Source organism: Pelobates fuscus, chromosome 1, assembly GCF_036172605.1.
Source record: "Pelobates fuscus isolate aPelFus1 chromosome 1, aPelFus1.pri, whole genome shotgun sequence".
Lineage (NCBI taxonomy): Eukaryota > Metazoa > Chordata > Amphibia > Anura > Pelobatidae > Pelobates > Pelobates fuscus.
In genome coordinates, this window is record NC_086317.1 from 114,290,954 (window position 1) to 114,316,896 (window position 25,943).

At 43.9% G+C, this 25,943-nt stretch overlaps 1 protein-coding gene across 2 annotated transcripts in view; it reads left to right on the forward strand.

The window, feature by feature from the left end:
- Positions 1–25,943, forward strand: part of LOC134607110 (arylsulfatase H-like) — an 86,335-nt gene that overhangs the window by 37,181 nt on the left and 23,211 nt on the right. For both annotated transcript variants that reach the window (XM_063450166.1, XM_063450167.1), the window contains 2 exons: positions 12,559–12,695; positions 14,454–14,588. In XM_063450166.1, coding sequence (XP_063306236.1) covers positions 12,559–12,695; positions 14,454–14,588 — 272 coding nt within the window. The remainder of the gene's footprint in view (positions 1–12,558; positions 12,696–14,453; positions 14,589–25,943) is intronic.

Here is a 25,943-nt window from a genome sequence, read left to right on the forward strand (position 1 = left end):
CCGTTAGGGTTGCAGGTTCTCCCAGAATTTCACGTATCTCCATTTCGAGTTCGTTCCAGAACGGCCTGATCTCAGTACAGTCCCACCAGATATGTTTTATGGTTCCCACTCCTGATTCGCATCTCCAGCAGGTGTCCGGTATGTTTGGGTTAATTCGATGGAGGAGGGATGGCGTACGGTACCAATGGGATAGTAACTTATAGTTCATTTCTTGGTAGGCTGTGTTGGATGAGCTCTTGTGCTGCCGCAGTAGGATCTGTGCCCATTGATCTTCCGAGAATGAAGTGTCCAGCAGATCCTCCCATTGCCTTTTGAACAGATCGTTTATGTCTTTTCCTCCCGTGATCAGTTTTTGGTATATAACCGAGACCGAGCCGTTCGTTTCAGGCGTCAGGAGGCAGAGGTTTTCAAACCAGGTTAGGTCTCTGTGTAGTTTGATTCTGTTCGGGAGATTATGGTAGAAGTGCCTGAGTTGCGCATAATGGAATTGGTGTAGTGGAGTGGTGTCCCGTTCGGTCGATAGATCTCGCATGGTTCGCAAGCCAGACTCTGTTAGCGCCAGTTGCAACGGGATGTAGCCGTTATGGGCCTCCAACGGCCACGCTGATGGCGGGAGGTTATCTCCTATATGTGAGTTATGGGTAATGGGGATCAGTGGGCTGGGGGTGGGGGAGATGTGGGGTGTCCTCCTCAGTCTGTTCCATGGTTGGAGCATATGGGTGATGGGGGATTCATCGTCCTTCGGTGTTGTGGCATCGCGTCCGTCGTGCCAGATGTATTGAGGCAGCCTGTTATGGGTGAGGTCTCTACAAAGTGTGGTCCATCGTTTCTGAGGGGTGGCTACATGGAGTTCCCTAATACGTTGCAGCACCGTTGCTTGGTGGTATGTGTTGAAGTCGGGCAGGGCGAGTCCCCCCCACGACTTGGGAAGGCTCAGCCTACTGTGAGCTATCCTGGCTCTATCCCCTTTCCATATGTATTTGAGTATCGCTGACCGGAGCGTTTTAAAGAAGGTTTGGGGTACGGGGCATGGGAGCGTGTGGAAGATGTAGAGTATCCTGGGGAGGATATTCATCTTCACCACTGCGATTCGCCCCTGCCAGGAGATGTGGTTGTAGTTCCATCTCCCAAGGTCCTTTAATATAGTGGACAGGAGGGGCGTGTAGTTGCGTGCGTATAGATCTTTCGCTGCGGGGGTAACCTGAAGTCCCAGGTATTGCATACTATCTGCGCACCAGTGGAACGGGAATTGTTGTTTTAGTTGCCCACATTACTCCTCCGGCACCGTCACATTTAGGATCTCGCACTTGGGCATATTAAGTTTGAGCCCTGATAGAGCTCCGTACGTCTGAAATTCCTCCAGAAGATGAGGGATTGATTCAAGGGGTTCAGCCAGGAAAAACATCATGTCGTCTGCATACGCAGCGACCTTGTGTTCCTGCGTCCCACATCTAAGGCCAAGAATTCTGGGGTTTTTACGTATTTTGTCCAAGAGCGGTTCCAAGGTGAGGGCAAAGAGAAGCGGTGAGAGTGGGCAGCCTTGTCTGGTCCCGTTTCGTATGTGAAAGCTCTCCGTGAGTGCCCCATTCACTCGTACTTTAGCGTTCGGCCGGTGGTATAGCGTCCCGATCCAGTGTCTCATTTGGTCACCAATGCCTGTTCTCCTTAGTGTCTCTATCATGAAACTCCAGTCTACTCTATCGAAAGCTTTCTCTGCATCTGTAGATAGCAGAAGTAGCTTCTTCCGATAGAGTTTCGCCGCATGTTGGACCACGAAGAGCCGGAGGGTGCTATCCCTGGCTTCCCGGCCTGGGATGAATCCCGTTTGGTCCGGGTGGACCAGTCGCGGCACGTACTGTCGTAGTCGAGAGGATAGGACTTTAGAGAAGAGTTTGATGTCAGCATTGATAAGCGAGATCGGGCGATAGTTGCCGACCTGTTCCGGGTTTTTTCCCGGTTTCGGGATCACCGTTATCGTTGCTGCCAGGGACTCCTTGTGAAAGGATGCGCCCTCCCGGAGGCTGTTCAAGGCGTCGACCAGCTTCGGGACCAATTCCTCCCCGAATTTCTTATAATATTCCACTGGAAAGCCATCCGGGCCTGGCGCTTTACCATTCTTGGCCACCTTGAGGGCGAGTTTGACCTCTTCTTCGGTGATCGGTGTGTCGAGTGATTCAGCTTCCTCGGGGGTGAGTGCATCAGGGTTGAAGTCCTTCAGGTACTCTATGGTAGTCCTTAGTTTGCTGGAAGCAGCGGGGCCCTCGGGTGAGTCGTCCAAGTTATAGAGGTTTGTATAGAAGATCTCAAATTCCTTTGCGATAGCCTCGGGGAATTGCGTCAGTACTCCTTGTCTGGTGCGCAGAGAGTGGACTTGGGCTCGATTTTGTGGGCCTCTTAGCATTTGGGCCAGCAGTTTACCTCCTTTGTTTGCATGCCTGTAGAAGAAAACTTTGGAGCGTTGTAACTGTCTCGTATATTTGCGTTCTAGGATGTCAGTTAGTTTTCTTCTATGTGTGACAAGATCTTTATAAGTTTGATCCTGTGGAGATCTTTTATGGCTTTGCTCTAAGGCCGCTATCTGTTCGGTAAGGGCGCGTATAAGTTGTCCCTCTTCCCTTTTCTTCCGTGCTGCTATTCGGATTAGGTGACCTCTGAGGACACTCTTGTGCGCTTCCCATATCGTCAGGTCCGTTAATTCCTCGGTTGCGTTCTCCTCAAAGAATTGACGGATGTGCCCCGCAATTTGCAGTCTCGTCGGTTCGTCTAAGAGCAAGGCATCGTTTAGTCTCCATGTCCTTTTTGTCGGGCGGTATAAGGGTGACTCCATCTCCACTTTTACTGCACTGTGATCTGACCATGGAGTAGTTTGGATGGCAGCTGACCTCAGGTAGGTCAGTCCTTCCTGCTGTACGCAGATATAGTCGATTCTGGAGTATCGACGGTGCAGCGTGGAGTAATACGTGAAGTCCCTCTCCATCGGGTGTAGTGCTCGCCACGCGTCCATGAGTCGAAGGTCTCTGAGGGCTTTCAGGATGGTCCTGATCGTCGAGCTAGGCACACTGCTCCGTCCCGTGGATGTGTCAATTAGGGGGTCCAGCGGGACATTGAAGTCACCCCCTAGGATCAGGACTCCCTCTACAAATTTGGTTAGCTTCAAGAGTGTCCTGCGAATAAAGCTCGCCTGTCCTGCATTCGGAGCGTAGATGTTCGCGAGCGTGTATTTTTTCCCTGTTATCTCCCCTTTCACGAACAGAAATCTACCGTCGGCATCCGCTATCTGGTCGGAGACCGTGAATTGAAGATCGGCCGCGATCAGTATAGCTGTGCCTGCCTTTCTCGTGGAGGGGTGGTTGCTGTAAAAGTTGTTCGGGTAGTACCTGCTCCTGAGTAGGGGATTCGTCGCCGCTCTTAGGTGGGTTTCCTGTAAGAGCGCGATGGAGATGCGTTGGCTCCTGAGGGTCTTCAAAAGATGGGACCTCTTTTCCGGGGCATTGAGTCCCCTGCAGTTCTGCGTGAGAACGGTTAAGGGTGATGGGGAGTAGGCCATCGTGGGAGGGGGGGGGTGTCGACCTCGATCCGTCAATGCACGGGCCAGGCGCCCAGCCCCGCCGGACCACCAGCCGCACAGGAAGACTGAGGGAAAAAAAAAAGGGGGGGGGGAGTGGTGTTCACGGGGGGGGGGGGGGGGATAGCGGTCGCCTGGGGGCCCAGGAGGGGAGGGTGTGAGGCGAAGGTGTGTGTGTCGGTTCTCTACCAGAAACTACAATGCTCTCTGTGTGTTAGTATCCTAGTGTGTGTTAAGGAGTGAGGGTATTCACCCCAGAGTATCCCAACGTGTGGGGTCAGTACTGCCTTCGTTAGGCAGAGTCCCTTGTAACTGGGTGGGCGGCCTACGCTGTACCACTACACGGTGAATACCGGAGCGGCAGCAAGCGCGGATCCCCCAGTAGTCTTGGTGTACTCGGGTCTAGGTCGGGTCGTGGCTCTCGCCTAGTGGCGACGGTCAAGTGTGTGTATGGGTTGGGTCGGGTTCCTGTTCCGCTTAGCCTGAGTCAGTAGGTGTGCACATAGCGATCGGGTCTGGCGCCTATGCGTACTCTCCAGTTGGGGTCTGAGTTGTCCGTCAGGTGTGTCTCGCCCCAGTGTGGTCCCCCTGTCCCCCGTAGTACGGGCTTTCGGCGTGTTAGCTGGTGGGGTCATCTAAGTATACAGATAAGGTAGGGAGCCTGTCAGTCGGGGGGCAGAGGGGTATCGGGGGGGGCATGGTTTACCTTCCCGCAGTGCAACATTGTAAGCAACAGAAATATATGAACCAAGGTACATAAACATGAATATAAATAACAATAACCCCCCCCCCCACCCCCCACCCAGCCCAGTCAAACAACCCCGATCGCCCGTCTGGCGAAGAATCATGCATATATATAGGGCAAATTATAACGATCAGTATTGTGAACCAAACAATTCAACATAATCGGCATGACAATCGACACTTTTGTTCCCATTATAGTAGGGCCCCACCCCTCCCAACATGTGCCCCCACCCAACGATGTCATGGTTCTTGTGCAAACCGTTGATACAGCCATCAGTATGTGTGGCCCACCGTAAATCTTCTGCTTTACTGTGGCAAAGCTGAAATAGTTAGGGTCCCTGAAGAACACCCCCCACTCAGCTCAGTGCCCCGTCTCCATGCGGGAATCCCCAGTCCCCCCTCCCAAAGTATCCACATGGCATTACAATGTTCCTTAGTGTGTGTGTGTCCATCAAAAGCTATGCCCCATGGTGGAGAGAGTCCCCGGAGGGGATGAGTCACTTTCACGAGTGTGAGGGTGGCAGTTGGTATACGACTCATTATGGGTGGTGGAAAGTGCTCATCCACGGCTATACAGTGTGTGGTGTCACCATTGTCGTAGCTGCAACTATGGGTGTGGTGCATGCTACCAGTGGAGGCCTTACCTCACGGTGGGCTAGGTCCCGGGAGGGACGAGTGTATGTCTATCGCAGAAAATTAACAGTCAGTGTGCGGCCCAAAATGGGGGTGGTGGAGAGTACTTATCTGTTTCTGGGCGAGGAATGTCAACTGGGTCCCGTAATCGGGTGCGGCATCAACCCCGGTTCATCGGGCAGGGGGGGGAGAGACACACCTGTCAAGCTAGGCCGCCCGGCTAGTCCTCAGCATGCGGGGCCGGGTTGCGCGGCCTGTGTGCTGGGGATCTGCGTGGTGAGTCCTCTCTGCGTCTCCTAGCGGCTCTCTGAGCGGCGGGACCTGGTCGCTGTTCTAGGGGTCCCAGTATCCAGTCCGCAACTTCGGTCGGTGGTAGGCCTAGTCTCCTCAGGAACACGGGGACCTCGTCTGGCCACCTCACAGGTACCCATTCGTTGTCATGGCGAGCTAGCAAGCTAAAGGGGAATCCCCATTTATATGGTATATTTCTACTTCTGAGCAATTGCGTAACAGGTCGTAGAGCTCTGCGGGCTTCTAGTGTGAGGGGTGAGAGGTCCTGGTAGAGTGCGACTTCGGCTCCTTGAAATAGCCATGTTTGTTTGGTTCTTGCTTTTGACATTATGAGATCTTTCACCTTAAATTCGTGTAGGCAGCAAATTATATCTCTGGGCGAGTTGTCTGCATTGCGGGGTCGGAGTGCTCTGTGTGCCCTGTCGAATTGGAAGGTCGGCGGGGAGTCAGGGCCCAAAATTTCCCTGAATAGGGCAGTGAGAGTGGCTTCCACGTTTTCTTCGTTGCGTGGTTCAGGGAGGTTACGTACCCTGATGTTAGACCTGCGGCCCCTGTTGTCCAGGTCTTCCGCCTGTCTCCTAAGGTGCAATAGGATGGTACCTTGTCTGCTTATAGCCAGGTTGTTTGCTTCGATGCGTCCTGACATCGTTTGCTCCGCTGTTTCCAGGGCCTGTATACGGGTGCCCTGTGCTGCTAGTTCATTCCCCAGTGTTGCGACCTCGGCACGAATAGCCTCATGTAAGGTATCTGATGAGGCCTTTAGGTCTGCTTTAGTGACCATGCTGGCAGTCAGAGTAGTCAGGGCTCTTATGTCCGCCCTGATGTCTGCTAGTGAGAGGGTCTCACCCTCCGGTGGCGTGGTCGGCCCGTCCGCCATCTTGGGGCTTTGGTCAGCTTGGGGCGGTCGCAACGGAGTGCGGAGGTATCCGTCCAGCGGTCCGCTCTGTGAAGCGGGTAACTGTCCCCTGGGTGTCTGTGGAGCGTCTGGGCGTTTGGTGCGCCCCATTTGGAGAGTCTGTGCTTCGGATTGTGCCCTTATTATCGCTGCGCGGGTCGGAGCTCCGAAATCAAGCGGCCGGCGCCATCAGCGTTCAAGCCACGCCCCCAACTGCAATTGTGTTGTCATCTCAATAATAACAGTTTAACGAATAAACCTTAATCTAAACTAGCTATTAATTCTTGTTATACAAGCAAAATCACCAATATGGGATTTATTCACTTAATTCTGAATTGACAAAATTAATATATAATGTAATTCTTAAGAAAATTGTCTTGTATACAGTTGCAAGAAAAAGTATGTGAACCCTTTGGAATGATATGGATTTCTGCACAAATTGGTTATAAAATGTGATCTTATCATCATCTAAGTCACAACAATAGACAATCACAGTCTGCTTAAACTAATAACACACAAAGAATGAAATGTTGCCATGTTTTTATTGAACACACCATGTAAACATTCACAGTGCAGGTGGAAAAAGTATGTGAACCCCTAGACTAATGACATCTCCAAGAGCTAATTGGAGTGAGATGTCAGCCAACTGGAGTCCAATCAATGAGATGAGATTGGAGGTGTTGGTTACAGCTGCCCTGCCCTATAAAAAAAACACACCAGTTCTGGGTTTGCTTTTCACAAGAAGCATTGCCTGATGTGAATGATGCCTCGCACAAAAGAGCTCTCAGAAGACCTACGATTAAGAATTGTTGACTTGCATAAAGCTGCAAAGGGTTATAAAATTATCTCCAAAAGCCTTGCTGTTCATCAGTCCACGGTAAGGCAAATTGTCTATAAATGGAGAAAGTTCAGCACTGCTGCTACTCTCCCTAGGAGTGGCCGTCCTGTAAAGATGACTGCAAGAGCACAGCGCAGACTGCTCAATTAGGTGAAGAAGAATCCTAGAGTGTCAGCTAAAGACTTACAAAAGTCACTGGCAAATGCCAACATCCCTGTTAGCGAATCTACAATACGTAAAACACTAAACAAGAATGGATTTCATGGGAGGATACCACAGAGGAAGCCACTGCTGTCCAAACAAAACATTGCTGCACGTTTACAGTTTGCACAATAGCACCTGGATGTTCCACAGCAGTACTGGCAAAATATTCTGTGGACAGATGAAACCAAAGTTGAGTTGTTTGGAAGAAACACATAACACTATGTGTGGTGAAAAAGAGGCACAGCACACCAACATCAAAACCTCATCCCAACTGTGAAGTATGGTAGTTTGGGGCTGCTTTGCTGCATCAGGGTCTGGACGGATTGCTATCATCGAAGGAAAAATGAATTCCCAAGTTTATCAAGACATTTTGCAGGAGAACTTAAGGCCATCTGTCTACCAGCTGAAGCTCAACAGAAGATGGGTGTTGCAACAGGACAATGACCCAAAGCATAGAAGTAAATCAACAACAGAATGGCTTGAACAGAAGAAAATACGCCTTTTGAAGTGGCCCAGTCAGAGTCCTGACCTCAACCCGATTGAGATGCTTTTACATGACCTCAAGAAAGCGATTCACACCAGACATCCCAAGAATATTGCTGAACTGAAACAGTTCTGTAAAGAGGAATGGTCAAGAATTACTCCTGACCGTTGTGCACGTCTAATCTGCAATTACAGGAAACGTTTGGTTGAAGTTATTGCTGCCAAAGTTATTAAAAGTTATTAAATCCAAGGGTTCACATACTTTTTCCACCTGCACTGTGAATGTTTACATGGTGTGTTCAATAAAAACATGGCAACATTTCATTCTTTGTGTTATTAGTTTAAGCAGACTGTGATTGTCTATTGTTGTGACTTAGATGATGATCAGATCACATTTTATGACCAATTTGTGCAGAAATCCATATCATTCCAAAGGGTTCGCATACTTTTTCTTGCAACTGTATGTTTGAATCAGATCAAATATTAGAGAGAGATTCTGCAATAGTCCTTTAGTTAGATTACAATAAAGAATCTACACCAAGCATGTCAAACATGCAGCCCACAGTGAATATATTTGCAGCCTGTCTGCCATGGGGCCGCTATCAGCTGTGGCTGCGACCAGCAAGACAGGAAAAATATTTCCTGATTCTTGCTCTCCCGGCCACAAGAGGGCGTAGTGGCTGTGTGTGTGCCGAGGGAGGGAGCACTGTATTAATTTGGGGGAGGGGACCAGTGTATGTATTTGAGGGAGGGAGGGCAGTGTATTAATTTGAAGGAGGGAGGGGGCACTCTATTAATTTGAGGGTGGGAGGGGGCACTATTAATTTGGGGGAGGGGGCCAGTGTATTAATTTGAGGGAGGGGACCATTGTGTTAAATTGGGTGGGGAGGGCAGTGCAGGGTGGTGGTGGTGTTGGGGGCAGTGTATTATCCTGGGAAAGGGAGGGGTCAGTGTAATAAATTGGGGAGTGGTATTGGTGTATTAATGGGAGGGAGGATGCAGTGTATTAATTTGGGGAAGTCAGGGGGCATTGTATTAAATTGGGGAAGGGGGCAGTGTATTTATTTGAGGGAGGGAGGGGTCAGTGTATTAGAGTGGTGGCGGGGCAGTGTGTTAAATTGGGGAGAGGGAGGGCAGTGTATTAAAGTAGAGTGGTTGGAGTGCGGGCAGTTTATTCAATTAGAGTGGAGGGAGTAGGGGCAGTGTATTAGATTGGGTGAAGAGGGCAGTGTATGGTGGAGTGGATGAGTGGAGGGAGGAGGGGCAGTGTGATGGATTTGGGGGCAATGTATTAGAGTGGGTCTGCATGGAGGCGCTGAACGCTCCCCATGGAGATGCTGATTGGCCATGCAGCTTTTTGCCACACATGCACAGTAGCCTCCCAATGCTTTCCTATGTGAAAGCATTGGATTGGCTGAGATCATCAAGTTTGACAACACACAGCTCCTGCCTTACACTCACAGCCTCCTGACAGCCATGGGCATTACCAACAACCCCAACTTACCACAGGTCACTTCGGCATTCAGAGTACAGAAGTCTGCGGCAGCACCCAACGCAGCACCCAGAGACGTAATTGTGCTGACCCGAGACATCTCCGTGAGATCTGAAGAACACACTCATAGAACTTCAAAATCAACAAGATAACGTAATTTGTTTTTTACAGCTGTGCAACAGCATACATTCACCATTTCAGTCCCATTACCAAACATTTCTTAATATGTCAAGGTAGTTGGACTGAAACGTTGTTTATATGCAAATGCATTTCTTAAAATAAATTTGCCCTTTTGTTTATTTTGAAGCCCTACAAGCGCAAGGACGTCCAGTGTCAGTTAGGCAACTTTTTTTATACTGTACTTTTCTAAATAAACCTATGTTTCTATGGAAACTGAAGTTTGTTCGTTTTTGCGGCCCATAAAAACGTAAATCTTGTTTATTTGACCCGTCTTAGCCTTTTGACATGCTTGATCTACACCTATCAGCCAAAACAATAACAACACAATGGACAAGTGAGTGAATAACAAGTGAATAGTCAGTTCTTGAATTCCATGTGTTGGAAGCAAGAAAAATGGTCAAGAAAAAAGATCTGTGTGAGTTTGAAAAGGCCCAAATAGTGATGGCAAGAAACCAGTCAGTGCATCTCCAAAATGGCAGAAAAAGAAAAGCTACTGTAGCTCAAATTGCTGAAAAACGCATACGTCATTACAAAGTATAGAAAGGTGTTAGAACACAGTGCACTGCAGTATGCTGTGCAAGGGGTTACATAGCGACAGACCTGTCATAGTGCACATGATGATCCCTGTCCCATGCCAAAAAAATCCTTTAATAGTGGTATGAGCACCAGAACTGGACCATGGAGCAATGGAATAAGATTGCCTGGTCTGATTAATCATGTTTTCTTTTAGATCTGGTGGTCGTGTACATTGCACAACTGTTAGGAGACAGCCCAGTGGAGACAGTGTTATCCTCTGGGCAAAGTTCTGCTAACAAACCTTGGGTCCTGGCATACATGTGGATGTTACCTTGACACATACCACCTACCTTGAAATTGATGCAGTCCACATACACCACTTCAAGGTAATGGTGTTCCCTAATGGCTGTGGCTGCTTTCAGCAGGATAATGCACTCTGCCACACTGCAAAAACCATTCAGGAATGGTTTGAGGAACATAACAAAGAGTTCCATGTGTTGCCTTGGCCTCCAAATTCCCCAGATCTTAATCAGATTAAACATCTGTGGGATGTGCTAGAGCAACAAATCCAATCAATGGATTTCCCACCTCACTACTTGCAGGACTTAACGGATCTACTGCTAATGTCTTGGTTCCAGATACCACAGGACATGCAGGGCCGGTGCCACGGTAAGGCAAACTAGGCGTTCGCCTAGGGCGCCGGCCTGCTGGGGGTGCCCACTGGGATATTTCCTGATAGGCTCCCCCTGTATTGGGCCGCAGCGCTGGGCGAGCAGCTCTAGCCCACAGGAGCCCTGTCACAGTATGGCAAAGCAGGCACCTTCTTACCTTGATGACAGTTGCCTGCTCTGCCATCAAATGCCGGTGACCGGAGGAGAGGGGAATGGAGCAGGCAGGCCACGAGGGAGGCTCTTCTTGCAGCCTCTCACTCCTCCCTCGCGCGCCCTCTGTGATGCCGGGAGCTGGAATATGACGTCATTCCGGCTCGGCATACTAAACGGCGGGTGGGAGGAGTGAGGAGCAGCTGCCCCAGGGAGGTGAGTGTTTGTCAGTGAGTGAGTGTCTGTGTGAGTGTATGTCTGTCAGTGAGTGTGTGTGTGCGTGTCTGTCAGTGAGTGTATGTCTGTCAGTGAGTGTCTGTCTGTGTCTGTCTGTGTCTGTCTGTGAGTGAGTTTCTGTGTGGGTGTGTGTATGTCTGTCAGTGAGTGTATGTGTGTGTGTGTGTGTGTGTGTGTGTTTGTCAGTTACTGAGTGTATGTCTGTCAGTGAGTGTCAGTGAATGTGTGTCTGTCTGTCTAGTAATTGAAAAAAAATAGATAAAATACACATACAGTGATTGAGTGTATGTCTGTCAGTGAGTTTCTGTGTGTGTGTATGTGTGTCAGCGTGTGTGTCTGTCAGTGAGTGAGTGACATGAAGGGGCGGCAAAATGGATCTTTGCCTAGGGCGGCACAAATCCCTGCACCAGCCCTGAGGACACGTTCAGAGTTCTAGTGGAGTCCATAGCTCTACACATCAGAGTTGATTTGGCAGCATGAGGGGGGCCTACACAATATTAGGCAGATGGTCTTAATGTTGTGGCTTATGTGCATATAGTATATTGTAATGTGTGAGGACCAGCATGTCTGGTAGATGATACTTTTCTTCCAAATCTAAACCTGTTACTACACTCACTATGCTATTTGAAGCATGGGTTTGTCTTCATAGTACAACAAATCATTGAGGATTAGATTATTAAAAGACTAAAGGGATTGACTCTGAATGTGTATGCGTTGCTTCAACCCCCTGTGTTAATTTCAGCAGGAGGAACAAAAGCAAAAAATTAACCTTCAAAGTTGTTGAAATGCGTTACTATATGAAACTGCCTCCAAAGGTCAATGGAATAAGACATGGGGTGTTTGGCACCCCTATCACTGTTTCCTCTTGGAGTAAAGGTGTATAGGAGTTTGAAAAGAAAAGGGGCAAAGTGATTAGCCAGGATATTTGCATATTACTTGCATTGTCTGCCTTCTCTGCACAACCTGCTTTAACCCCTTAACCCCTTAAGGACCAAACTTCTGGAATAAAAGGGAATCATGACATGTCACACATGTCATGTGTCCTTAAGGGGTTAAGGACACACGACGTGTGTGACATGTCATGATTCCCTTTTATTCCTGAAGTTTGGTCCTTAAGGGGTTAAAATATATACTCAAACTGTGTGTTTTTGAATTTTTATCTGTGTCAGGTAGTGTGTTTCTAGATGTTTATCGTTGTGTTCTTTTGTGAATATGTATCTGAAAGGGTGAATCCATGTGTATGCGTATTACTCTTGGAGTATGTATAAGTGTGTTTGGGAGTATTCATCTGCATATGTTTTGGATTATGTATCTGTATGTGCATTTGTCCGGGATTGTCGATCCCAAGTTTGATCTCAACCATATATAACAGACTTGCCTTTGTTAGACTCCTTTCACTAATTATAAGGCCCTTGCCACCTCTACGTCCCTTAGTCTAAATTACTCTAAAAATGCCAAAGACATAAAAAAAAACTATAGAATGGCTATATTGTAGTTATTGTCTACTTCAAAGGTGTCAATTTCATAATGTATTAATCAAACCTAAGATAGAAAGTATGTGTTACCCCTCTTCAGTTTCTAGAGTAATCTTAGCAATCACTGGCTAATACAGACTATTAAAATGAACAATGTTATTATTTGTTTTTATTTTCTTTACAGAAATAAGAATATTCCTTTTTTGCTTTTTGTGTCTTTCTTACACGTTCACACTCCGCTAGTTTCCACAAAACGATTTATGGGAAACAGCAGACATGGAATATATGGTGACAATGTGGAGGAAATGGACTTTATGGTTGGTGAGTGACAATAAAATACAAGTTTTAAAAGCATCTTTTAACAACAACAAAAAATTATTACAGATTACATAGTTGTGTGCTGAATTAAACCCTAGTCAAGTTACTAGTTCAGTTTTATTTTAAAGTTTGAAATCTCAGAGGTTGATAGAGGGATCAGCAATTATTTATTATTGGTATCATGCAGTGGCTTCTGAACTAAGAACAAAAATCAGTGTCTACATTTACTTGTGATTTAAAGGAATACTACAGGCATCAAAACAACTTTAGCTTAATGAAGCAGTTTGGTCATACCTCCAACTCTGGCGTCCTGAGAATCAGGATGCTGGTGGGAGGGAGTAAAGGGGGTGATTCAGTGATGCATTTGTGTCACTGGCTCCACCCCCAAAGGGGACAGACACACCTAGAATGAGCCTGATATGAACACACTCCAGGCTGCCTGTCCATCAGTCCATCAGTGCTCCCTGCAGAGTCCCAGTGCCCTAAACATAGCACAAGTATGTTTTATGTTGCGCTCAATTGCTGGGTACAGTTTTCTTTTGTCCCCAAAAGCTGGACAACCGGGAACTAAGGCAGGACAGGAGCTATAAATTGGGACTATCCCACTGAAATCGGTATGCTTGGAGGAATAGTTTGGGTGTATAGATAATGCCCCTGCAATTTACTTTTGTTTCTGTTCATGCAGCCTTACCCACACATCCCCTGGCTGTGACTGACACAGCCTACATGAAAACAAAATTGGTTTCTTTTCAATCTGATGTTAATTTGCTTTAGAAGTTTTTATCTCCTGCTCTGTAAATTGAACTTTAATCACACACACAGAAGTGGTGGGTCTTAGCTGCTAATATCAGAGCAGGAGATAGGAAATTCTAGATTAAACAGCTTGGTGTTTAGGAAGGCTGTGAAAGTAACAGGTATGGAGGTGTAACTTGAGCTATATAAACAAAGTGATTTAACTCCTAAATGTCAGATTATTGTTCCGTGAGACTGCAGGGGCATGATCTATACACCAAAACTGCTTTATTAAGTTAAAGTTGTTTTGGTGACTATAGTGTTTCTTTAATATAAAATACATTAACAATGAAACACTGCTTGCAGGGCAAATACCTGGGTTGCCAGTATGTCCCCCTGATCGGGATTGCCAGGGCTGCAAACCATTACTATGCCACCGTAAAGCCCACTTGTGCGGCTTGGCATAGTACAAGGAGTTAATGACGTAAGTCAATATAAAATATCTTAGTACCTTCTTTGTCTCCAGAGCAATTGTCTGTATTATTTGATAAGGATTTAACACTTTTGAAAACATTGTTTAGTAATTGTAGATTTGTTAGCTGCACATTCATGCTGTGAATCCCTAAAGTACTCTATTGAAGTGAGTTTTGGAGTACAATGAACTCATTGTCATGATGTGGAAACAGCTTGATAAGATGTGTGCTTTGTGACATGGTAACTTATCATGTTGGAAGTAGCTATTAGAAGATGGGTCAATTGCTAGGTAGGCAGTTGCATTCTAACAATGCCACATTGATATAAGGAGCCTAATGTGAGCTAACAAAATATTTCCCTTCTTATATAGATTGTAAGCTTTTTCAAGCAGGGTCCTTATCTACCTATTGTTTCTGTAATAATTTGTAATCGTATCATTTGTTGTTAAATTCCCCAAATTATAATATTGTAAAACGCTGTTTAATAAGTTTGCGCTATATAAATGCCAATAATAATAGGTCGTTTATTGATGTAATTTTACCTCTATATTCCCAGGTTCAATAGTGGATGCCATTGATAATAAAGGACTGAAAAACAACACCCTGATTTACTTTACCTCAGATCATGGAGGACACTTGGAGGACACATATGTAAACACCCAAGTTGGTGGATGGAATGGAATTTATAAAGGTAAAATAAAAACAATACAAAAAAATGCTTTTTAGCACTGCAACACATAAAGGATCAGATTCATTATTGCATTTTATTTAAAATGTGTTTATTCAACATTACGTTCCTTTTTTTTTATTATTATTATTTACTACACCTATATATGTTATTAACAGTTTTTAAAGGATAACTTTGAAAGCATAATTAGTTTTTGAAACTCATAAATTCATAAAAGGAAACAAAGTTTCTAGCCCGAATATGTTGATAAAATGTAGCTTTTGTTTGGACGCAAGTTAGCCCTGGACGTCTTTCACAAACGCCAGGACAATAAAACTGCAACAGAAATGGGTTTAACCCCACAAGATCTTACCGCTGTTCATACTCTGAAAGAACTACTGGCAGAACAAGATCCACTCCAACCAATGACACGGCTAAAACCCAATAGTTGGATCATACCTAAACTTAAAGACGTTTCACATGTGGATCTATTCGTCCAGCTAACCACTGAGGAACTGGAGAATAGTATGAACAACAAGGCTCCTATACAAAATCTATCCTGGAATGAACGCAAAGCTCTGAAGGAACTCAAAGATGCTAATGATACCATAATAAAACCTGCTGACAAGGGTGGGAACATTGTATTGTTAAAAAGAAACAATTACATAAGAATGTGCATGGAAAATCTTAATGACAGAAAGACATATCAACCACTAACTGCAGACCCCCACTATTAAGTTCCTATCGGAATTGAAAACTCTGATCTCAGATGCCTTTGACAAAAAGCTAATCAGCCCTCAAGAGTTTAAGTATCTGCTACCTAACTATAATCCCACGGTTGCCACATTCTACTGTCTGTCTAAGGTTCATAAGAACATTTTTGATCCTTCAGGCAGACCGATAGTCTCTGGCAACAATTGCCTTATGGAGAGACTAAGCAAGTATGTGGATAGTATTTTACATCCGCTAGTCAAACAGCTACCATCTTACCTGCAAGAAACCAAAGACACTCTACTTGCACTAGAAAACCTAGATGTTCCACCGTACATCCTTTTGGCCAGTCTTGATGTTGTGTATTTATATAGTAATATATCGCATGATAAAGGCATGCAAATTTTTCTTAGACTGCACAACATATAATCAACCTCAAAAAGATTTTATTCTGTCCATCCTTACATTCGTTTTGACCCACAATTATTTCATTTTTAATGGCAAACTTTATCTTCAGGCTACCAGCACTTCTATGGGCACAGCTTATGCCCCTAGCTTTGCCAACCTCTTCTTAGGGTGTTGGGAGCAGTGTGTTGTCAGTTTATCCACCCATGATATGTACCAACATCATATCCTACGTTAGTACAGCAACATAGATGGCATACTGCCCTTATGGACACTCATGAGAGTGAAATGATCTTTCTGGATCTGAAAATTATACTGTCCTTAGATAGCACCCTTCATACACAACTGTACCGAAAAGAGACCTCCACTAATAGTTTCTTCACTGGCAAAGCCATAACCCTGCTAGACTTAAATCCTCCATCCCATATGGTCAGGATTTAAGGGCTCGCAGAAATTGTTCAGACGACACCGACTTCTTTGAGGAATGCCGCGAATTAAGACATATATTCCGGTCCCTTAGATACCCCAACAGGGTACTCAAAAAAGCATTCCATAAAGTATGTCAAACCGTTAGAGTATACAGTCTAAGAACTAAAAGACCTCCATTGAAGAAAACAATCCGATGTATAGCCAAATTTGATGGTGGCTGGCCAACTATGACCAACACACTAAATTTTTTTTCAAAAACTCTGGCCAATACTCACACACAATCAAGACCTCAAAGAATCCCTAACAGCGTATCCAGCTATCACAGCACTATGTTCCAAGAATCTCCATGACCTACTAGTTAGTGCATAGTCACCTTGAAAACAAACCTGTGGATCCACTATGGCTTACCCCTACCAAAGGCACCTACTGGTGCGGTCACTGCAAGGCTAATCAATCCACTACATCTAATCAAACAAATATAACAGTCAACACCGACGACTTTGTAAATAGCAGCACGACTAAAGTAATATGTTCTTGCAAAAAATAATATATAGACAAAACTTACCAAGAATTTAGATGTCGCATATTCCAGCATGTCAATTCAAATAATAGTTCTGGTAACCTCACACCTATTGCCAGACACCTCATCAATTTTCACCATGCAGATCCCAATCATCAGCGATTTCATGCGATTGGAAAATTAATCTCTACCTCACACAGAGGCAATTTTAACCTCAAACTACTTCAAAGAGAATCTAGATTAATTTACAAATTCCAAACCATGAAACCAAAAGGGATAAATGAAGAATTTAATTATACCCCATTTATCCACTCTTAATGCAAGCTCTCTCTACTTCTCAACAATCTTCAACTCTAAACTAATCTATAATCAGATTAATTTATCTAGAAATAATATAATATTAACCACTCTAGAATAACTAACAAAATACCTATTATCTACATATGCTATAATGAACTAAGACATTTGTCATAATATCAATAGGGCAGATCACTCTCATTTACTCCCCATCACTCTTTATCATTATTATGTCTTGTGTACAATCCACCTAATAACAGCTCGGATTTCCTTTTGAAATTTTCTAGTTGTTTATCCCCACCTTGTGTACACTACATTAACTATCAACACTATAGGACAACTTCATTGACAAAACTGTCCCTTGATCTCAACACACCCTGGACATCAATTAAATGAGAAGCCCCTACATAAATATTTTATGTCTTTTTCTATTTTGACATACAACTAACATCAACCATGTACATATGCACCACTCTAGACTGTGGATCTATACAAACAATAAGCTACAATGTTACAATGTATCCAGACAAGTAGAACTTTAAAACAAATCCAGTCAGTTTTTTTGTGTCACTTACCCAGACATTGCAATACTAAGGACCACACTAATTGGTCGACCAATCTGTCAATCAACATTACAAACTCTTCTGATTGGATATGCTTTAGCCAATTAAAAGGCTCAGTTAGATATTTAAAACCTCTGTCCACAGAGGTTCTTTTCCCCCTGAAGAGCCGCCCTACTGGCGAAACGCGTGTCAGGGTTTCATCCAGTACTTGTGGCTAACCTGCAGACCAAAAGCAGATTCTCTGATTCATCTCTCTGTGCAACCTGCACATCTAACAGGCCTCCGACAATTGTATCTTACAGATGCAGGCGAACCCGAGCACACAGGCCAACATATACTACTCTAATAGCTACAGCAAGTTAACTTTAAACTTTAACTATAATAGGTGCCCTTGAAGGCACAGAATAGTTTAAATATCATAGACAGGCATTATACGGTTCTATTGGTGACAGTAAGTTAACTCTTTTCAGCATAGGCGCCCTTTAAGGCACAGAACAGTTTACAATACCAAGCAACTTGATTCATCTTTTTAAAGCACTTACGTACTGCTTAATAGTGACAGCTAGATTATGTTTACCTTAGGTAAACACAGGTGCCCTCGAAGGCACATATCAGCTAAAGACTAGCAGCAGTATCAACTTGTACTTTGGTAGGAAAACAGTGATCTAGGACACTTATAAGAGATAGCAATCTTTACCTCTATAGACTCCGGACAGGAGCCTTAGAAAGCACTGCTCAGACTTTTGGCTTATCAGCTTCCTGACTTCCTACCTGTCACCGTTCCCGGTTCACTCCTTAGGTGATATTCCCTTTTGCAGTACCATTGATCAGAACTCTCCCTGTTTGGTGCTATTCCCTACTTCTTGGAACACTAAGCACTTCAGCTGGCCCTTGTTAGGCACCTTTATAGTTTGGCCTCACTCTTCCCTCAGGACTAGATCATTGTTTCTTTGTTCCTGTGGCAGTATAGACTCTGCATCCTGCTGCCTTGTATCCTGTGACTTTGGCCTTGCATCCTGTGGCCTTGTATCCTGTGACTCTGACCTAGCACTTGCATCCCGTTGCCTTGTATCCTGTGGCCTTGTATTCTGTGACTGTGGCCTTGCATCCTGTGACTCTGACCTTGCACTTGCATCCTGTGGCCTTGTATCCTGTGGCCTTGTATCCTGTGACTCTGGCCTTGCATCCTGTGATTCTGACCTTCCATCCTTTTGGCTCTAACTGTACATTCTGTGGCTCTGGACCTGAGTCCTGTCTATCTTCTATGATACTCACCTGGTCCTGCCCAGCGTACTCTACTTAATCTAGAAAGACTGTACCCTGATACTCTACCTGCACCTCCTGTGCTAGACCTAGGTCTAATGTTTGTTTTATATTGGCATTGTAGTTATACTGTATTTTGCTTGGTTATCTTGTATCATATTTGTTTATTTCGTAATATTCATATTTTTACGCTCATTCCTTGGGATTGTCATTTTCTCTGCATATTGGGTTCCTGCTCTTGAAGGGATATTGCTGTCTTAGGGCAGCACCCCTTCCTACCCTGTCACTACCACTATCTCATATACCTTACTATAACATATTAGTGCTTCATTGGTTTATTTATACCACTCAGTCCTTTTTAGGACTCTTCTGTACATACCTCTAGTAGCCACACATAGAGCTTGAGCACTGTTTAGCCGAGGGCTCAGTGGCGGATACAGAAGCTAATCTCGGGAGAGGCACTGGCAGATCATTTTATGAAACAATTCAGGCACAATAACCACTAAAGCCTTCTGTAGTGGTTTTGGTGCCAGGATTTGCTGTGGTTCCCTCCCAGAGTAAGTAGTCAAACCATTTAAAAAAACGTTTGATAACTTACCCAGGGTCTGCTGGGATAGGGGCTGTAGTGTGTGTGTGTGTGTGTGTGTGTGTGAGGGTCGCAGTATGTGTATGGAGGGGTAGTGCGTGTGTGACAGGGGTGCAGTGTATGTATGGGGTAGTAATTTGTATATTGGGAGCAGTGTGTTTATGTGTGAGTGGGGCTGTGTGTGTGTGTATTGGGGCTATGTGTGTAAGGGGGAGGCAGTGTGTGTGAAGAGGGGCTGTGTGTGTAAGGGAGACTGTATATTTGTGTGTCGTGCAGTGTGTAGGGGGTTATAGTTTGTGAGGGGATAGGGGGGCTGTGTGTGTGAAGGGGGGATGAGTGTTTAACCTCTTAAGGACACATGACATGTCATGATTCCCTTTTATTCCAGAAGTTTGCCCCTTAAGGGGTAAGGGGGGGCTGTGTGTGTGTGTAAGGGGGGGCTGTGTGTGTGTAAGGGGGGCTGATTGTGTGTAAGGGGGGGCTGTATAAATGTGTGTGCTGCAGTGTGTAGAGGGTTATAGTTTGTGTGAGGTAAGGGGGGGCTGTATGTGGTGCAGTGTGTGAGGGGGTAGGGGGGCAGATTAAAGATTTTTTTTTATTATTATTAAATAGATATAGCTAATGTCCCCCCTCCCTTGTTACCTTTGCTGAGGAAGGGGGAGACATTGCTTTCTTTCCAGTCCCTGGTGGTTCTAGTGGGGGAGTGAACTCTAACCTGCAGCTCAGGCTAGAGTTCACGCTCGCGAGAACGGAGCTTTGCCATGGTAACCGCGGCAATGCTCCATGATCACGAGAAGAGAACCCGGTGGAACTGCAGGTAAGAGCTCCCTGGGTTCTCTCTCCCTCGCACCTCTCCTGCCGGCTGCCGGTAATGTGCCTGTGGGCCGGGGAGGGAGATCTCAGATAGCTTGGATAGCTCCAGCCCTGCATGAGCAGGCAGGGGAGAGCCTCGGACTCACTATTTTCTTAGGGGGGGGGGAGGGGGGGTAATTGCCCCGTTGCCCCCTCCCCCCCCCCCCCCCTGGATCCACCAATGCGAAGGGTTCCCCTGGCACTCATAGCAACTAAGACAATACGGTATTACATATTTTTATAGTGGCACCTCTTACTCTCCTGTTGCAACTCAGCTCTAGCGCTACCACTATATGTACATATGTATATTTTCTATTTCTCCTCCGCCCCCCTTTTTTGCCCATGTTTAGCACTGTATATATTGAGGGATTAATCACTTAGCAACATTTAGTCAGATTTTTTTTTTATTTATTTTAGTGTGGTTATACTGCCACCTCCTGGCCATACTATAACCAAATTTACTGACTGCTGCAATAAAAGTTACGTTTTATCAACATATTTGGGCTAGAAACTTTTTCTTTTTTCTAAGTTACTTACTCGTGGGTTCATGCCCTACCTTCTTAGCCTACAGACTCCTTATTGATTCTTCCACCCCCTCCCTCTTTCATAAATTCATAATCCTTATCCAGCATGAATAAAATATCAGTTACAGACCACATTTAACAAGAAGTGCATTACTGTTTCATCTAAACATTTCTGTTACATGCACTAATTCCAGTGACGGAATAAAAAGCTTGACATGTTCTGCTACATTAAAAAATAAATTGTGCTCCCTAAATTCACTTCCCCTTTCTACACAGCAACTCAGTTTTCACAGTCAACGTATCCTTAAATTAAATTCACCATTCAACCCAGCAAACTCCATTTTTATCTGCAATTAATCCTTTAACCCCTTCAGGACGGAGTCAATAGTACACGTTCTGATCAAAACAAAACGTAAACAAAAACTGGAATTTGCGCTATATGTCTGTTCACCCGTAGTTCCCCTCTTTCATATTAAATGCACCCACACTTATTATATATCATTTTGTTCAGGAGAAACAGGGCTTTCATTTCATATAAAATATTTGTATTTGAAACAATTTATTATGAATAAAATTAAAAAAAACTGTGAGAAATTTGATTTTTTTTTTTAAATTTGTAGTTCCGCCTCACATTTTAGCTGTAAATGTCATAATACTGTTAGGTTTTACTGCACAAAAATGCACATATTTGTAATCAGCGATGTCTCACGAGTACAACAGTACCCCCCATTAACAGGTTTTATGGTGTTTTGGAAAGTTACAGGGTCAAATATAGAACGTTCCATTTTCAAATTGAAATTTAAGAAAATGTTACTTGCGCTTTTTCCTTAATCCCTATGTATATTTAGACAAATGGAGGTCATTTAGTTGCTCCAATGGCCATTGGAGGGATGCCCGCCTGCCAACGTCAAGGCAGACCCCCCCTAAGCGGGTCCTAACACTGACCCTTCAGCCTGCTTCCTTGAGCTTCTGGCAAAGATATCTCTAATGAGACAGAAAGGGGTATTTTTTATATACACCCCTTTACTTATTAACCCTTAATAGGGAACACATGGGATGGGTAGCAGCATTGTAACCAGGCTGTGTGATACAAAGTAAATACAAATACAAAAAGAGAAGTCCTGCGCTTAAGCAGCAAGGACTACAACACACATCAGCCCCAATATATAGTAAAAACCAAAGAAAAGAAAATGTTACTTGCGCTTTTTCCTTAATCCCTATGTATATTTAGACAAATGGAGGTCATTTAGTTGCTCCAATGGCCATTGGAGGGATGCCCGCCTGCCAACGTCAAGGCAGACCCCCCCTAAGCGGGTCCTAACACTGACCCTTCAGCCTGCTTCCTTGAGCTTCTGGCAAAGATATCTCTAATGAGACAGAAAGGGGTATTTTTTATATACACCCCTTTACTTATTAACCCTTAATAGGGAACACATGGGATGGGTAGCAGCATTGTAACCAGGCTGTGTGATACAAAGTAAATACAAATACAAAAAGAGAAGTCCTGCGCTTAAGCAGCAAGGACTACAACACACATCAGCCCCAATATATAGTAAAAACCAAAGAAAAGAAAATGTTACTTGCGCTTTTTCCTTAATCCCTATGTATATTTAGACAAATGGAGGTCATTTAGTTGCTCCAATGGCCATTGGAGGGATGCCCGCCTTAGGGGGGGTCTGCCTTGACGTTGGCAGGCGGGCATCCCTCCAATGGCCATTGGAGCAACTAAATGACCTCCATTTGTCTAAATATACATAGGGATTAAGGAAAAAGCGCAAGTAACATTTTCTTTTCTTTGGTTTTTACTATATATTGGGGCTGATGTGTGTTGTAGTCCTTGCTGCTTAAGCGCAGGACTTCTCTTTTTGTATTTGTATTTACTTTGTATCACACAGCCTGGTTACAATGCTGCTACCCATCCCATGTGTTCCCTATTAAGGGTTAATAAGTAAAGGGGTGTATATAAAAAATACCCCTTTCTGTCTCATTAGAGATATCTTTGCCAGAAGCTCAAGGAAGCAGGCTGAAGGGTCAGTGTTAGGACCCGCTTAGGGGGGGTCTGCCTTGACGTTGGCAGGCGGGCATCCCTCCAATGGCCATTGGAGCAACTAAATGACCTCCATTTGTCTAAATATACATAGGGATTAAGGAAAAAGCGCAAGTAACATTTTCTTTTCTTTGGTTTTTACTATATATTGGGGCTGATGTGTGTTGTAGTCCTTGCTGCTTAAGCGCAGGACTTCTCTTTTTGTATTCAAATTGAAATTTGCCAGATTAGTAATGTTACCTTTGAGACGGTGTGGTAGCCCAGGAATGAGAATTACCCCCATAATGGCATACCATTTGAAAAAGTAGACAACCCAAGGTATTGAACGTGGGGTATGTTTAGTTTTTTTTAGTAGCCACTTAGTCACAAACACTGGCCAAAGTTAGCGTTCATATTTGTTTTTGTGTGAAAAAAGCAAAAAACTAATATTTGGCCAGTGTTTGTGACTAAGTGGCTACTAAAAATGACTGGACATACCCCATTTGCAATACCTTGGGTTGTCTACTTTTGCAAATGGTATGCCATCATGGGGGTAATTCTTATTCCTGGGCTACCATACGGTCTCAAAGGCAACATAACTAATCTGGCAAATTTCAATGTCAAAAAAATGAAATGCAAGCCTTATATGTGACTCTCTAACTTTCCAAAACACCATAAAACCTGTACATGTGGGGTACTGTTATTCTCGGGAGATTTCACTAAACACAAATATTAGTGTTTTAAAACAGTAAAACATATTACAACAATAATATAGTCCATAAAAGTGCCGTTTGTTTGTAAAAAATGCAAAAAACGTCACTTTTACTTAAAATATCATCGTTGTAATACAATTTACCAGTTTTAAACACTAATATTTGAGTTCAGCGAAGTCTCCCGAGTAAAACAGTACCCCCTATGTACAGGTTTTATGGTGTCTTGGAGAGTTACAGGGTCTAATATAGTGCATGCAAATTAAATTCTCTGCACTTTCTCCCTGTGTTGTCAGGCATGTCAATCAAATTTTAATTAATCAAATGACATAATTATGTTAAAAAATTACTTAAATATACACGTAGAATTTTAATATATATGCATTTATAGGTATATAAATTCTACGTGTATACTAATGTAATCTTTTATGTAATTATATGTATTTATCTCTATATATATTTGCGGTTATTTGTATTTTATATATAGATAGATATATATAGAATGTCATTCTAAGTGTATTCTGTTTCCAATATATATATATTAATAACAAAATACAGTTAGAATGAAATTACATATGAATATATAATTTATTTTATATTTTGTTTCAATATTTTATTTATTTATTTAATTATTTTATTTATTTATTATTGTAATTATGCGTATATATATATAATATATATATGTAGATCTATTATATATATAATATATATACATATTATATATATGTAACGTCATTCTAAGTGTATTTTAATATTAATATATATACTAATATTAATATTAAAATACATTACGTATGACGTTACATATATATAATATGTATATATATTATATATATAATATATATACATATTATATATATATAAAAAGGCATTTAATTTATTTTATAACATTTTAATATTTTTTTTTTACACTACCTACCAGCAGGGGGACTGTCTAATATTTTAAACAGTCCCCCTGCTGGCAGATCCATAGCCAGCTATAGGGGGCCATGTGATCGCTCTTTGAGAGCGATCACATGGCCCCCGGGGGCCTCATTTGCCGGAGGGGGGCTGCCTGGGCTCTCAGACAGCCCCCCAGAAGAGGATCGCGGCGGAGGTGAGTACACCTCTGCTCCTGGGGCTGCAAGCCGTTACGGCGTTCTATGCTGCCGCAACGGCTTTAAAGCCCTTTAAAGCCGCGACGGCATAGAACGCCGTAACGGCGTTAAGGGGTTAATTGACTTTAGCTTTTATTTAATTTACATTGCAGCGGCAACGCTCCGACCTCACGAGAGGAACCCGGTGGAGCTGCTGGCTCAAGCTCCCCGGGTACCCGCCTGCCTCCCTCCCTGCCTGTGGGCCGGTGAGGAAGATCTATTATCTCCCTCACCGGCCCATGGAGGCACACCCCATGTGCATGCTTATGGGTCTTAGGCGACCCCTGTGAAAGGGTCGTTCAACCCCCAAGGGGTCGCGACACATAGGTTGAGAACCGCTGAACTAGATCATTATATTCATCAAGTATTTTCCTACTAGCCCTCCCTTAACTCTACATTTACAGCATACCTCTCCAAGTGCTTTAATTGTCTCCTAATATCCACTTAAATGGACGTGGACCTCATGTGCGGGAGACGGCAGGATGAGGGGAAGACATGGGCGGCACAGATGGGGAGGCTGTGCCACTAATGGCCATCACCAGCATGCTGTGCTTGCAGTCAATGGATGCCAAATTTGCACAGAATTTACATTAGCCATCCCTGATTTCTTGTTCCAGGCTGGCTAATGATGGCCAAGCGATGCTACTGAAGAGGGAATTACACCTTCTGCAGAAGAGGGATTAACCTCTCTGTATGTGCTGCATTTCACTACTTTGTGCATATGTTGTATTAGCTCAAAAAACTAGCAACATAAGGAGTAACAAAATATGTTTGTTAGGATCTTATTCTCATTATATATATATAACCAAGAGGGCTGCAATCACCTGAACATGCATACACTATAGGGTGCTGCTGGAGCCAGTCCACACAACACACAAAATTCAGCGCACTCACTCATTCACTAAACAGCGATTTCAAGTCTCACAGACCTGCAGAGAGTCCCAGGAGAACGTATTTCCCAAGTAAGTGGATTCGTCTCATAAGTGCAGACTTTAGATTGCTAGAGTAGGACCTGCCGAGAATGGGGCACATTGACGTTGTGGCAGGCTTATGCAATGTAATGCAATTTTTGACTAGGTGAGGTGTTTTTAAATAAAACTATTACAATCTGTGAGATTTGAAATTTAGTGAATTTCAAATCTCATTCGCTGTTTAGTGAATAAGCGAGTGCGCTGGATTTTTTGTGTGTTGTGTGTGTATATATATATATATATATATATATATATATATATATATATGTGCAGTATCTCACAAAAGTGAGATCCCACCCAGGACATACTTGAAAATGAGAAAAATCTCAATGTATCCTTCCTGGTAAAATATTTTATATATAAATAAAAAGTAAGTACACCCCTCA